This window comes from Oncorhynchus mykiss, chromosome 11, assembly GCF_013265735.2.
Source record: "Oncorhynchus mykiss isolate Arlee chromosome 11, USDA_OmykA_1.1, whole genome shotgun sequence".
Taxonomy (NCBI): Eukaryota; Metazoa; Chordata; class Actinopteri; order Salmoniformes; family Salmonidae; genus Oncorhynchus; species Oncorhynchus mykiss.
Window position 1 is genome coordinate 50,068,542 of NC_048575.1, and position 14,870 is coordinate 50,083,411.

The 14,870-nt window shown below is 46.5% G+C and overlaps 1 protein-coding gene across 2 annotated transcripts in view; it reads left to right on the plus strand.

Moving 5' to 3' along the window:
* The window catches only part of LOC110535851 (neurogenic locus notch homolog protein 1), a 47,833-nt gene that overhangs the window by 6,372 nt on the left and 26,591 nt on the right, over positions 1–14,870 (plus strand). For both annotated transcript variants that reach the window (XM_021621178.2, XM_021621179.2), the window contains exons 3-4: positions 12,365–12,627; positions 12,862–13,200. In XM_021621178.2, coding sequence (XP_021476853.2) covers positions 12,365–12,627; positions 12,862–13,200 — 602 coding nt within the window. The remainder of the gene's footprint in view (positions 1–12,364; positions 12,628–12,861; positions 13,201–14,870) is intronic.

Here is a 14,870-nt window from a genome sequence, read left to right on the forward strand (position 1 = left end):
TAGGCCTAATGAAGACCCATGAACCCATAAGATACAGTAGACCCAAGGCCTCATATTGGAGGTTTGATGAGAGAAATACAGACTCAGTGAGCATTGCTACTGAGAGAGGCCGCCGTAGGCAGACCTAACTCTCAAGAGAAGACAGGCTATGTGCACACCGCCACAAAATGAGGTGGAAACTAGAGGTCGACCGATTATGATTTTTCAACGCCGATACCGATTAATCGGCTGATTTTTATTTATTTATTTGTAATAATGACAATTACAACAATACTGAATGAACACTTATTTTAACTTAATATAATACATCAATAAAATCAATTTAGCCTCAAATAAATAATGAAACATGTTCAATTTGGTTTAAATAATGCAAAAACAAAGTGTCGGAGAAGTGCAATATGTGCCATGTAAGAAAGCTAACGTTTAAGTTCCTTGCTCAGAACATGAGAACATATGAAAGCTGGTGGTTCCTTTTAACATGAGTCTTCAATATTCCCAGGTAAGAAGTTTTAGGTTGTAGTTATTATAGGAATTATAGGACTATTTCTCTGTATACGATTTGGATTTCATATACCTTTGACTATTGGATGTTCTTATAGGCACTCTAGTATTGCCAGTGTAACAGTATAGCTTCCGTCCCTCTCCTCGCCGCCACCTGGGCTTGAACCAGGAACACATCAACAATAGCCACCCTCGAAGCAGCGTTACCCATGCAGAGCAAGGGGAACAACTACTCCAAGTCTCAGAGCGAGTGACCTTTGAAACGCTATTAGCGCGCACCCCGCTAAATAGCTAGCCATTTCACATCGGTTACACCAGCCTAAACTTGAGAGTTGATAGGCTTGAAGTCATAAACTGCACAATGCTTGAAGCATTGCGAAGAGCTGCTGGCAAAACGCACGAAAGTGCTGTTTGAATGAATGCTTATAAGCCTGCTGGTGCCTACCATCGCTCAGTCAGACTGCTCTATCAAATCATAGACTTAATTAGAACATAACAACACACAGAAATACGAGCCTTTGGTCATTGATATGGTCGAATACGGAAAACAAAACATGTATTATTTCAGTAAAATAAGGAACCGTTCTGTATTTTATCAAACGGGTGGCATCCATAAGTCTAGATATTCCTGTTACATTGCACAACCTTCAATGTTATGTCATAATTACGTAAAACTCTGGCAAATTAGTTCGCAACGAGCCAGGCGGCCCAAACTGTTGCATATACCCTGACTCTGCGTGCAATGAACGCAAGAGAAGTGACACAATTTCACCTGGTTAATATTGCCTGCTAACCTGGATTTATTTTAGCTAAGTATGCAGGTTTAAAAAGATATACTTGTGTATTGATTTTAAGAAAGGCATTGATGTTTATGGTTAGGTACATGTTGGAGTAACGATAGTCCTTTTTCGCGAATGCGCACCACATCGATTATATGCAACCATGTGTAGTTAACTAGTGATTATGATTGATTGATTGATTTTGTTTTTTATAAGATAAGTTGAATGCTAGCTAGCAACTTTCCTTGGCTTCTTACTGCATTCGCGTAATAGGCAGGCTCCTCGTGGAGTGCACATGTAAGGCAGGTGGTTAGAGAGTTGGACTAGTTAACCGTAAGTTTGCAAGATTGACTCCCCAAGCTGACAAGATAAAAATCTGTCGTTCTGCCCCTGAACAAGGCAGTTAAGTTACTGTTCCTAGGCCGCCATTGAAAATAAGAATGTGTTCTTAACTGGCTTGCCTAGTTAAATAAAGGTGTAAAAAATATTTTTTGGGGGGGCGGGGGGGCCAAATCGGTGTCCAAAAATACAGATTTCCGATTGTTATGAAAACCAAGTGTATGACCATATTAGAGACACATATTTCCTTTAGATTACACAGACCCACAAAATATTCTAGAACACATCCAATTTTGATAAACTCCCATATCTATTGGGTGAAATAACACAGTGTGCCATCACAGCAGCAAGATTTGTGACCTGTTGCAACAAGAAAAGGGCAACGAGTGAAGAACAAACAACACTGTAAATACAGCCCATATTCATGTTTATTTTCCCTTTTGTACTTGAACTATTTGCACATTGTTACAACACTGTATATAGCCATATTAAGACATTTGAAATGTCTCTATTCCTTTGGAACTTTTGTGAGTGTAATGTTTACAGTTTAGTTTTGGATTGTTTATTTCACTTTTGTTTAATATCTATTTAACTTGCTTTGGCATAGAAAAATATGTTTCCCTTGCCAATAGCCAATAAATCCCTTTAGATTGAGAGAGAGAGAGAGAGAGAGAGAGAGAGAGAGAGAGAGAGAGAGAGAGAGAGAGAGAGAGAGAGAGAGAGAGAGAGAGAGAGAGAGAGAGAGAGAGAGAGAGAGAGAGAGAGAGAGAGAGAGAGAGAGAGAGAGAGAGAGAGAGAGAGAGAGAGAGAGAGAGAGAGAGAGAGAGAGAGAGAGAGAGAGAGAGAGAGAGAGAGAGAGAGAGAGAGAGAGAGAGGAAAAGAGCAGGTTGGTGAGGTCTGGTGGCGTCGGTCTGTGCGGCAGCCTGTCTGAATAATATAGGCTACGTTATATGTTTTGATGGTCTCCATGAAATTCCTTCCCTGAGCATACAGGAAGTGTATTTCCACGGCCATGTTCCCATTCCTGACAGGATCACGGCCTTCCTTCACCTCAATTAAAACAATGCCGCTCTGAAGTCAAGACAAGTGGTATTCCCAGGTAAAGTGCCATCCAATGCTTCAGTTTTATTTCCACTGAACAAAACTATAAACACAACATGTGAAGTGTTGGTCCCATGTTTCATGAGCTGAAATAAAAACAAGCTTAACAAGCTCATTTCTCTGGAACTTTTGTGCACATATACAACTCTGTTAGTGAGCATTTCTCATTTGCCAAGATCATCCATCTACCTGACAGTTGTGGCATATCAAGAAGCTGATTGACCAACATGATCATTACACAGGTGTGGGACAACATTCCACATGGGCACAATCAACAGCCTGATCAACTCTATGTGAAGGACATGTGTCGTGCTGCATGAGGCAAATGGTGGTCACACCAGATACTGACTGGTTTTCTGATCCACGCACCTACCTTTTTTTAAAGGTATCTGTGACCAACAGATGCATGGTTGCATGTAGTGGTTATATTTTTGTTCAGTGTAGTACTGTAGGTTGCCTACTTTACATTCCAAGCCATGAATACTGAGCTCCTCCCTCATATCTGGACTGGTGAATGAGAGCTACTGGGATCAGGGCAGGCCAGGGTAGTTTATCTGAAGGAGGCCTCTCATCTAGTAAGCTGACATGACAGTAACAGAAAGCAGTGCAGTGTAGGGCCAATAAGAACCCAAGAGAGAGAGATATGATCCACACTCTAGGATGGCTAGAATCAAGGGGCTTAGCTTCAGATCCTCAGCCAGGGAGATGAGAGATGCACTGTCTGGAGAGGGCTTCACATACTGTGCCTCAGTCGGCAGGAAAACAGAAGAGACTCCTCAAAATATCTGTCTTTTTTTGGACCGGCAATTGATACAGTGAGTCACGTGACCTCTTGTGCTTCAGAGGAGGGCTTAGTCCCCCACTGGAGAAGGGAGATTTGGAAGTGATGTGGTATGGATGAGACTGAGCCAGGGTATTTTGAGCAATATTGCTGTATGTCTGTCACTCATCAACCTGTCCTGTACTCAGGTTGTGTCCAAAATGGGGCCCTATTCCCTATGCAGTGCATACATTTTGCCTGATGAGAAGTCTTTGATGTGATGATGCATGCTGAGTTGAGGCCTCAGTATTTGGGGAGTCACACCTTAGCATAGATGGCCCCTGTGCTGCCTGTCTGCGAGCCTGCTTGCCTGGAGAAATAAGTCTTCTGCAGTAGCAGCCAGTCTCCCCTCCTTCAGAAAGACATAAATAGCCCAGTTAGCACCTGAGACGAAGGTTTCCATGACAGGTTCTAATCTGCAGGCACTGTATTCAAAGAGCTGGAACTGATATAACCTCGGATAATCATTCTCTCAAGTGTTTGTCCAAGCTTTAACGAATTCCCCTTTGGAAAGCTAGTTAGATGGCCTAGCTACGTGTGTGTTAAAACTCTCTGACTGAAGTGAAATAAGAAGCAGGCCCATTCATTCCCTGGCATGTGTGGTGTGGTAGTGACCGGTAGTCGGTAGTCCGGCTGGCCATTTGATTAATTGTTCAGCAGTCTTATGGCTTGGGGGTAGAAGCTGTTAAGGAGCCTTTTGGTCCTAGACTTGGCGCTACGATACCGCTTGCCGTGCAGTAACAGAGAGAACAGTCTGGAGTCTTTGACAGTTTTTTGGGCCTTCCTTCGACACCGCTTATTATAGAGGTCCTGGATGGCAGGAAGCTTGGCCCCAGTGATGTACTGGGCCGCACACACTACCCTCTGTAGCGCCTTACGGTCAGATGCCGAGCAGTTGCCATACCAGGCGGTGATGCAACCGGTCAGAATGCTCTCAATGGGGACAGCTGTAGAACTTTTTGGGGATCAGGGGATCCATGCAAAATCTTTTCAGTCTCCTGAGGGGGAAAAGGTGTTGTCGTGCCCTCTTCACAACTGTCTTGGTGTGTTTGGACCATGATAGTTCGTTGGTGATGTGGACACCAAAAGAACTTGAAACTCATGAATGAAAGCCAGCCCTTGTCCTGGCCAGTGATGCTTCAATGCAACCTCTGTTTGCTACGAGGCAGATGAATCCCTGCATTTTAGTCCACCACTCCACCCCCCCACTCCCATCCTTTCATTCAGACGCAGGAAACAGCCTCGAAGGACTGGGGGAAGAAAAGGTGCTGTATTGTATGTGATCATATCATCACACAGGGCCCTGGGCTTTCATGGGCCGCCGGGCCCGGGTCGGCTTCCCTTTGGCAAAAACCTCAGTGGAGCAAAGGAGGGGCTGAACTGAGCCGCTGACTGTTCTGTTCTGACTGATTGAAGCGACTTGACGTTGGGGAACTTCAACGCTGTGGATTAGAGATATTTGAGTCTGAGGGGTGACACGTAACAAAGAAAAATCACATACATTTTGATCACCGGCTAATATGACTGACAGCGAGGCCATCTGTGTGTGTGCGCGTGTGCAGCGAGGCAGGAGAGAAAACAACAATAGAGAAGCATTTCCTCATTTGATGAATTTGTGCCCGACCACCTGTCTGTCTGTGGATCATAACTGAACAGCTAAAAGGGACTTGCATCACCCACAAGGCAGCACACTCCATAATACCCATGATTACTTGTGGTTTTCGCATTCAACTCCAAACAGAAGACTGCCTCACAGCGGCAGGTGTTCTATGAACTTTCACACACACAAATTCACACAGGATACTCCTCACAAAGACAACACAAAACACAAGTTAATGGCTTTCTTCTGAATGGAGTGATAAGGAGGTCCTTTAAAAAACATTTTTAAATTGGTCTGAAATTAGGTCTAAACTAAAGCCAATATCATCTGTTTGAATCACCTCAACTTCATAAAATGTTCTCATAGGTAGACCTCAACCAAACACAACACTGAGCTCTGTACAGTAACTACTCCGTCAGGGTCTGCTTCCGTGTCACACACCTTCAGCCACATTTAATCACTTAAGAGGTTCCCAGTCTCGTAAAGCAGCAGGCTAGGCAGTAGCAACACCACCACCAGTCATTAGGAGAAGGCAGCATGAGTCAGAAATCCCCCAGGCAGCCTCCTTCCCTGTCCCTGTTCCTGTCTCGCCATATCTCCCCTGCACCTCCTATCTCCCTTCTGCCTCTGCCTGCATCCCCTGCCTCTCCTCCTGCCCCTTGTTCTGTGTTGTGTCCCTGGGGGATCGGTTCCTTTCCCATGGGCTCTGTCAGTAATAGGGCCAAATAAACAGGCCTCTAATGAACACTACCAGATGTGGGCTGGGAAGCTACGATTAGAGAGAGAGAGGGGGGCTGAGGCACAGGACCACAGCAAGCCCTGGGGGAGTGCTTTCAGACAGATCAGACTAAAGGATACTTAGCAGAGACACAGACACCAAACAGCCAGGAAATGAGAGAGGAGAAACACAAGGCAGGGGAAAAAAGTGTTCCTATAAGAGTTTGACTCCAGGCTGGAGGCAGTTTAGAGAGAGGTGGTCGGAGGCATGAAAAAAGAGAGATGGACTGTGAAAAAACAAAAACTGAATTAGCTCCAGGCCCAAAATGGTCAAGTTTGTCACTTTCTCGATTCGGTGTTGAGGTTCAATTCTCAAAATGTTCATGGTGTCGTGGTGAACATTTACTTGGAACAGTCAAGTGTTCTTTTTGTCTTATAGCGCAGACAGACCAACCTAAACATCCCCCGTCTGCAGTTAATCATCTGCTGAGTTTTGCGATTCAACATTCCCCGAATCGTCAGGAAATGAACAGAAAATGACGGCTGATGTTCAGTGGTCAGATGCGTTAGGACGGCCACTGTGCTAATTGCAGTTAGTCAGCACTGTGTGTTTGACCCTTTTAGAGAAACTACACTACAATACTGTAGGTAAATGGTGAACATAGGTAGGCTGCATGGCTGTCGTAGGCTGGTATTGAAGAGTGGAGCCTGTACGTCTCTGTGCGTGTGTGTGTGTGTGTGTCTATATATGCGTGTGTGTGTTCATGTGTACGCCTGCGTGCCGGTGTGTCTTCAAAGCACAGTGCCTTTCTGTGCATGGTGACCTCCGAGAGTGACAGATGGCAGATTGGCCCAACAGTGGAGAAACCCCCCAGAGTGGTGTCTGCTCCCGAGGTCAGGTGTCATGACAACATCTGCTCTTTGCCTGGGCTGATCCTCAGCCGCCCGCTGCACACTGCAGCACAGACGCACACAAACACACACATGAGCACACACACAGACCCTTTGCCACGGGCTACTGGTGGCCAGGAAGAAAAGCAATCTCAGCAGGACAGTGGAGGCTACTGGGGCAGGCAGGGAGGGACGACAGTCACAGGATAACAACAACAGTATCAGCCTGATTACAGAGGTTCCCCTGTTATACAACATCACTCCGGGCCTGCTGCACACCTGATATTTGAACAGCTTCTGATTCTTCTCCTCTTTTCAGCTGTTCTTTATTTAACCTTTCTAGCAGATAGTTTACCTGCTGCCAAGATTGGCGTACTCTGGATGACGTGGCCAGGAGTCTGTTGTAGCAGCTGCCTTTCACTGTTTGTTTTGAACGGTTCAAATTACAAGAGTAGTTGTGTGTCTTTTTGGTTTTTCCCTTTTATAGTCTGTGTGAGCCATTTAAGACGGTTAGCCGTGTGTGTCCTGTAAAACGGATTTTGTGCTGACGGCCTATTCGTCGACCTCTCGCCAAGTTAAAGAGCAAACGGTTAGCATTCTTGGCTAGCGCGTGCTGAGGTTGACTCTGTTCAAACGCCAGGGCCAGAGTGTGTTTGAGCAGCGGGGCCACGTGGACCGAGGCAGAGGAGTGGGTGCTTTATGTATTTGTCTTTGAGGCCCCAGTGTGAGACATTGGGCTGTTTGTGATGAACAGGCAGGTCTGGGCCTGGTTTAAAAAGCTGGTGTGAGTTTTTGCATAGCCCTGTAAAGTGAGGCTGCCAAGAGCCTCCATTGAGGACTGTGGTTCAGGGATAGGGACAGGAGACTGGGGGGGAAGGGAGGGGGGGGGGGGGTTAAGAGTAAACACCAACATTCCTTCCAAACCAGCAACCTCCTCTGTTCACTGGCTTACCACTAACTCTCCATCCCACCCCCTCCTCCAAAACCAGTTCAATTTCCTTGCTTTCAGACAGCTTTTGTTTGTCTCTCTCTGCATCGTTTAAGTATGCTTGGGTTGACCAGGGAAAAGTAACACCCAGGCCCAGACTTTGAGGTTTTTGGAGCCAAGGCCCAGTCGAGAGAGAGTCATAAATCCTAATATGGTAGCTTACAAAAGCAGACAACCCTATGGACGCCATGAAAAGAGAGAGTGGGGGAAAACAATTAGCGGGAACTAGAGCGAAAGAAGGTATATTGAGGAGGGGGGAGTAAAAGGACGGTCAGCCGTATGAAGGCTCCATAAGGAGGAAGTGAAAAGAAGACCGAATGAAGGACCAAAAAGAGAGAGAGAGAGGCCAGGGATGAGCCCGATGGAGAGAGAGAGAGGCCAGGGATGAGCCCGATGGAGAGAGAGAGAGGCCAGGGATGAGCCCGATGGAGAGAGAGAGAGGCCAGGGATGAGCCCAATGGAGAGAGAGAGAGGCCAGGGATGAGCTGGATGGAGAGAGAGAGAGAGAGAGAGGCCAGGGATGACCCCGATGGATGGAGAGAGAGCGAGAGAGGCCAGGGATGAGCCCGATGGAGAGAGAGAGAGGCCAGGGATGAGCCCGATGGAGAGAGAGAGAGGCCAGGGATGAGCCCGATGGAGAGAGAGAGAGAGAGGCCAGGGATGAGCCCGATGGAGAGAGAGAGCGGCCAGGGATGAGCCCGATGGAGAGAGAGAGAGGCCAGGGATGAGCCTGATGGAGAGAGAGAGAGAGGCCAGGGATGAGCCCGATGGAGAGAGAGAGAGGCCAGGGATGAGCCTGATGGAGAGAGAGAGAGAGCGAGGCCAGGGATGAGCCCGATGGAGAGAGAGAGAGGCCAGGGATGAGCCCGATAGAGAGAGAGGGCAGGGAGGAGCCCGATGGAGAGAGAGAGAGCGGCCAGAGATGAGCCCGATGGAGAGAGAGAGAGGCCAGGGATGAGCCCGATGGAGAGAGAGAGAGGCCAGGGATGAGCCTGATGGAGAGAGAGAGAGGCCAGGGATGAGCCCGATGGAGAGAGAGAGAGGCCAGGGATGAGCCTGATGGAGAGAGAGAGAGGCCAGGGATGAGCCTGATGGAGAGAGAGAGAGGCCAGGGATGGGCCCGATGGAGAGAGAGAGAGAGAGAGGCCAGGGATGAGCCCGATGGAGAGAGAGAGAGAGAGAGGCCAGGGATGAGCCCGGTGGAGAGAGAGAGAGAGAGAGAGGCCAGGGATGAGCCTGATGGAGAGAGAGAGAGAGAGAGGCCAGGGATGAGCCTGATGGAGAGAGAGAGTGAGAGGCCAGGGATGAGCCTGATGGAGAGAGAGAGAGAGAGGCCAGGGATGAGCCCGATGGAGAGAGAGAGAGGCCAGGGATGAGCCCGATGGAGAGAGAGAGAGGCCAGGGATGAGCCTTAAGGAGAGAGAGAGAGAGGTCAGGGATGAGCCCGATGGAGAGAGAGAGAGAGAGAGAGGCCAGGGATGAGCCCGATGGAGAAAGAGGAAAAACTTGTTTGTGGACAGAGAAGGAACAGAGAGGAGAAGGTTTACCAGCTGAATGAACACTCTCAGCTTGGAGGCTCCCGGCCTGGCCTGCCTGTGGTTAGATCTGAATGGGTAGGAGAAACAATGGAGCCACTCATCCAACCCCCTCCACTGCTGAAGGGGGGGGGGGGGGGGGAGCGCTGGCCAGGCAGCAGCTGCCGTCCCCTCATTTACATGCGCACCTGCTCCGTCGCTGCAGCCTTTTGGGAACGATGGCTCAGAGTGTGACGCATGCCCCGCCTCACGACCCCAGCACCAGGCTCCCGCTATGTCTGCTCTGTGTCCCTCTCTGGGAGACCTGGGTTGGCTTATAGACCCCCACTATTTCAGAACTGCATTGCTATGAATGCTAGCTGGCAGAATGCTTCTACATCTCTGTCATAATTAAAAAAGATAGCGAATGATCTGAACAATTGAAGGGCTTGTAGTGAAACTCTGGAGAACAAGGATGAACTGAACATGTGTTCTTCTCACCACAGGAAAATACATTTGATCATGTTTAGATTTAGAATAGTCCTCAAATAGCATATGGCAATGTTGGGATTTTGGTAAATGGCCTTTTCTCCTCCTTCTTACTCTATATCTCTCTAGAAAAAAACATCCTGACAAGCATGCTCCCTGTAACCCAAGATGGATGATTCTCTAGTATTTCCCAGTGATTGGAAACCAGAGGTAGCCTAGCCTAGCATTAAAGCAGCGTGACATGCCATCAGGCCCTTCATGTTTGTGTAGCTAGTGCCCAGCCTAGCATGTGATGTTTTCTTTCCCTGGCCACCCTAATCCCGTGAGAGAGAGACCCTGTCTAAACACACGTCTGTCCCCACAGGGGGGCCTCTGCTTGGCCCCGGGCCCCCAGCTCTGCTCACACAACCAACGGCCCCCTGGGAATGTTTGGGGAGGTGATTTAGTTAGCCCCCTTAGGGCCAATAGTAATAGACTTATAGACAACTATGTGATAGTATTTTGGAGTGACAGAACTTTTAACAGTATTTAAAGGTTGCTGAGACATTGTTACATTATGGAATCCCCCAGAATGAGACACAGTAGCTATAATCAACAACTATTAACGATGTAAATGAATACAATACTAGTGGCAACTGGAGAACGAAAACAACATCAGCCTCCAATGGAAAGGAATCAGCTTTTTGGGGGCTCTGTATTGTCTTTCATGTGAATTTCCTTTCGGCTTCAGACCAATCCCGATGTTTTTTGTGTTAAATGTTTCTTTATGTTTTGCCTTGGGGGAATTGACAATGAATTAGCGAACGTTTCACTAGGAGGATAACTGATACCAAAAGTGTCTGTGTGGCTCTAGAGTTTGCTATCTCTCTATATCCCTTGTCTCTGGCTGTCAGAGAGCGAGAGAGAGAAAGACTATACAGTAGAAGAATACAGGGCATTGAGGTGGAGGAACACTGCTTTGAACTCTCCATAATGTTAGCTCTGAGTTCAAAGACGGGCATAGACACGGCCTTGTCCTTTGAATGAATGAGCGCTGGAAAAAAAAGGAGTGGAGTGGAGCATATTTCTTGCTAAGAGCTGTTGATGTGGGCCATGGGGCTACCTTTGTCAAAAATGAGACCGGATTATGTACAAGAATTCAGTCAGCTCATCAGAGTTCAGCTCAATGTTGTTGTGTAGTGTTGATGAATGGAGTCAGTCTATCCACAATGACCAACAACCCTCACCATCCAAACATGTGGAAAACAGTACAGAAACCCCTTGGATGACACATGGGAGCATTTGGTAGCAGTGAGGTCCTAGACAGAGTGGTGGGTTATCTCTTTCCACGGACCCTGACCACCTCTCTCTGTGTGTGTGTGTGTGTGTGTGTGTGTGTGTGTGTGTGTGTGTGTGTGTGTGTGTGTGTGTGTGTGTGTGTGTGTGTGTGTGTGTGTGTGTGTGTGTGTGTGTGTGTGTGGCTCTTTGTTGGGAGTTGACCTTGTGTTGCCTCGGGGGACTCTCCAAGCCCTGTCATTGTAATAGTAAATGTGCGAATCCATTCCTGCCGACCCCCGCTCTCTTCCTCTCTCCTTCTCTCGTTCCCTCTCAATTCAATTCAATTTCGATTCGAAGGGCTTCATTGGCGTAGGAAAACTATGTTTACATTCCCAAAGCAAGTTAAATAGATAAGAAACAAAAGTCAAATAAACAATCAGAAAGGAACAGTAAACATTACACTCACAAAAGTTTGTAAAGAATAGACATTTCAAATTGTATATTATGGTTATGTACAGTGTTGTAACCAGTGTGCAAATAGTACAAAAGGGAAATAAATAAACATAAATATTGGTTGTGTTTACAATGGTGTTTGTTCTTCCCTGGTTGCCCGTTTTCTTGTGGCAACAGGTCACAAATCTTGCTGCTGTGATGGCACACTGTGGAATTTCACTTCTCTCATTATCTCTGGGAACCGTTTGCTGGGGGCCACTTTATGACTCTAAGAGGACCTGTGAGAAACATCACAGGGGTGGATGATGCCCCCTGTCCCACCCCCTTGCCCCCCATATCCTGCAGTCAGGGTTTTATGGCCTTAAACACATTGTCTGAAAGGACAACAGTGACAAGGAAAATGTGGTGTTTAGCTGCATAGTTTCTCATGGCTGCGTTGCCGTGTAGTTAAAACAGTGGGCAGGACAGAGAGAACTGAGCCCTCAGAGCGTCTTTCACTGAGAGCAGGGGCTAGTTAGTTACTTAGTTAGTGTCAGGCTGAGCCTGTTTCCCAGGCTGCTGAAGGTCTATATTGATGAGCACACAATGGGAACATCTCGGTGGCTTCCTCGCCTTGTTTGCACTGACCTCTGAAAACATCAGAGGTGGAAGTAAGAAAGTGGATGACAACTAGTAGATGTTTGCTTTCACTCTTGCTGTGTTCCCATATCGTCCGTCTATTAAAACAAGACAAGGACAGGTTGCATTGTACTGGCCACACACATGCTTGACTCATTAACTTAAAAAACAAACACATTTAGTGCAGTGTCTTTTGTCGCCAGTCCACACCTGTTGAATACAACTTTTCCTCAACCCTTAGTGCTTATTATTATTATCTTTCTGACTCAACCCGCCTCTCTCTCTCTCTCTTTCCAGATGTCGGGATGGATACGTGGGGAACAGGTGTCAGCATCAGGACCCCTGCACCTACTCTTCATGTAAAAATGGCGGCTCGTGTCGCATGGTGCCCCGTGGGAATTCAGTGGAATTCACGTGTTTCTGCCGGCCAGGCTTCACGGACCGCCTATGTCTGACGCCCATCGACAACGCCTGTCTCAGTTTACCCTGCCGGAACGGTGGCACTTGCGACCTGGTCAACCTCAAAGAGTACAAGTGTAGATGTCCTCCTGGCTGGTCTGGTAAACACGGTCATATTTACTACTCACACTATAGTCGGAATACTGGAGGGAAAAGCTGCACAGTCTAGTAGTAATAAATAACATTACTAACCGGTCTTATGTTCTTTCAAATATTCAAACTGACCATGGTTACAACTAATTGTAGCACATGAAAAGAAACAAGGTGCTGCTACGTATGTAAATAAAGATCAAAATCCTGATTTCATTTACAAGATGTGTGTCTGTCTCTTTCAGGTAAGCAGTGCCAGCAGGCAGACCCCTGTGCCTCTAACCCCTGTGCCAACGGCGGGCAGTGCACCCCCTTCGAGTCCCACTACATCTGCTCCTGCACCCCCTTCTTCTATGGCCAGACCTGCAAGCAGGACGTCAATGAGTGTGCCCAAAACCCCTCACCCTGCAAGAATGGAGGCGTGTGTGTGAACGAGGTGGGCACCTACCGCTGCCAGTGTCCCCAGGAGTATACGGGCAAGCACTGCGATACCCGCTACCTACCGTGCAACCCCTCCCCCTGCCACAACGGGGCCACCTGCGTCCAGAAGGGAGACACCACCTACGAATGCTCCTGTGTGCCAGGTACTGCTCTGTTAATGTTGTCCCATCTGATCCCCTATGGGCCCAAGCCTACATTTACTTCAGAAAGTATTTATACCCCTTTTCAAAATATTATTTTACAGCCTGAATTTAAAATGGATTAAATTGAGATTTTTGGTCACTGTCAAAGTGGATTTACGTTGAATTAAAAATGAAAAGCTGACGTTTTTTTGAGTCAATAAGTATTCAATCCCTTTGTTATGGCAAGCCTAAATACGTTCAAGTCACATAATAAGTTGCATGGACTCACTCTGTGTGCAATAATAGTATTTAACATGATTTTTGAATGGCTACCCCACACATTGAACCACAAAGACCAGGGAGGTTTTCCAATGCCTCACAAAGAAGGGCACCTATTGGTAGATGGGTACAAATAAAAAAACAGACATTGAATACCACTTTGAGCATGGTGAAGTTATTAATTACATTTTGGATGGTGTATCAATATACCCAGTCACTACAAAGATGCAGTTGTCCCTCCTAACACAGTTGCCGGAGAGGAAGGAAACCGCCTAGGGATTTCACCAATGGTGACTTTAAAACAGTTACAGAGTTGAATGGCTCTGATTGGAGAAAACTAAGGATGGATTGACAACATTGTAGTTACTCCACAGTACTAACCTAAACGACAGAGTTAAAAGAAGGAAGCCTGTACAGAATCAAAAATATACCAAAACAAGCATCCTGTTTGCAATAAAGCACTAAAGTAATGCTGCAAAACATGTGGCAAAACAATTTACTTTTTGTCCTGAATACAGTGTTATGTTTGGGGCAAATACAATACAACACATCCCTGAGTACCACTCTCCATACTTTCAAGCATAGTGGTGGCTGCATCATGTTATGTGTTTGCTTGTAATAGTTAAGGACTGGGGAGTTTTTCAGAATAAAAAAGAAACTGAATGGAGCACAGGCAAAATCCTAGAGAAAAACCTGGTTCAGTCTGCTTTCCACCAGATCCTGGGAGACGAATTCACCTTTCAGCAGGACAATAACCTAAAACACAAGACCAAATCTACACTGGAGTTGCTTACCAAGAAGACAGTGAATGTTCCTGAGTGGCCGAGTTATAGTTTTGACAAAATTCAAAAGGCACTCGCACATCTGAGCTATCTTTGTTGCAGGTGCATGGTAACAGTTAAATAAGATGAGAAAAAAGAAGATACCACACGCTGCTCTTGCTTGTATCACTGTTCTTTAATTAGCTTTACGTATCGACCTCAAGGCCTTCGTCAGAGCTTGAGGAAGGCCTTGAGGCCGATACGTAAAGATAATTAAAGAACAGTGATACTAGCAAGAGCAGTGTGTGGGTTTCTTCTTTTTCTCTCGACTTAAATCTACTTGAAAATCTATGGCAAGACCTGAAACTAGTTGTCTAGCGATGATCAACAACCAATTTGACAGCGCTTGAGGATGTTGAAAAGAATAATGGGCAGATGTTGCACAATCCAGATGTGGAAAGACTTACCCAGAAAGACTCACAGCTGTAATCGCTGCCTAAGGTGCTTCTACAAAGTATTGACTCAGGGGTGTGAATACTTGTGCAAATGAGATATTTCTGTATTTAATTTTCAACATGTTTTCACATAGTCATGATGGGGTATTGTGTGTAGATGGGTGAGAAAACAGATATATTTAATACATTTTGAATT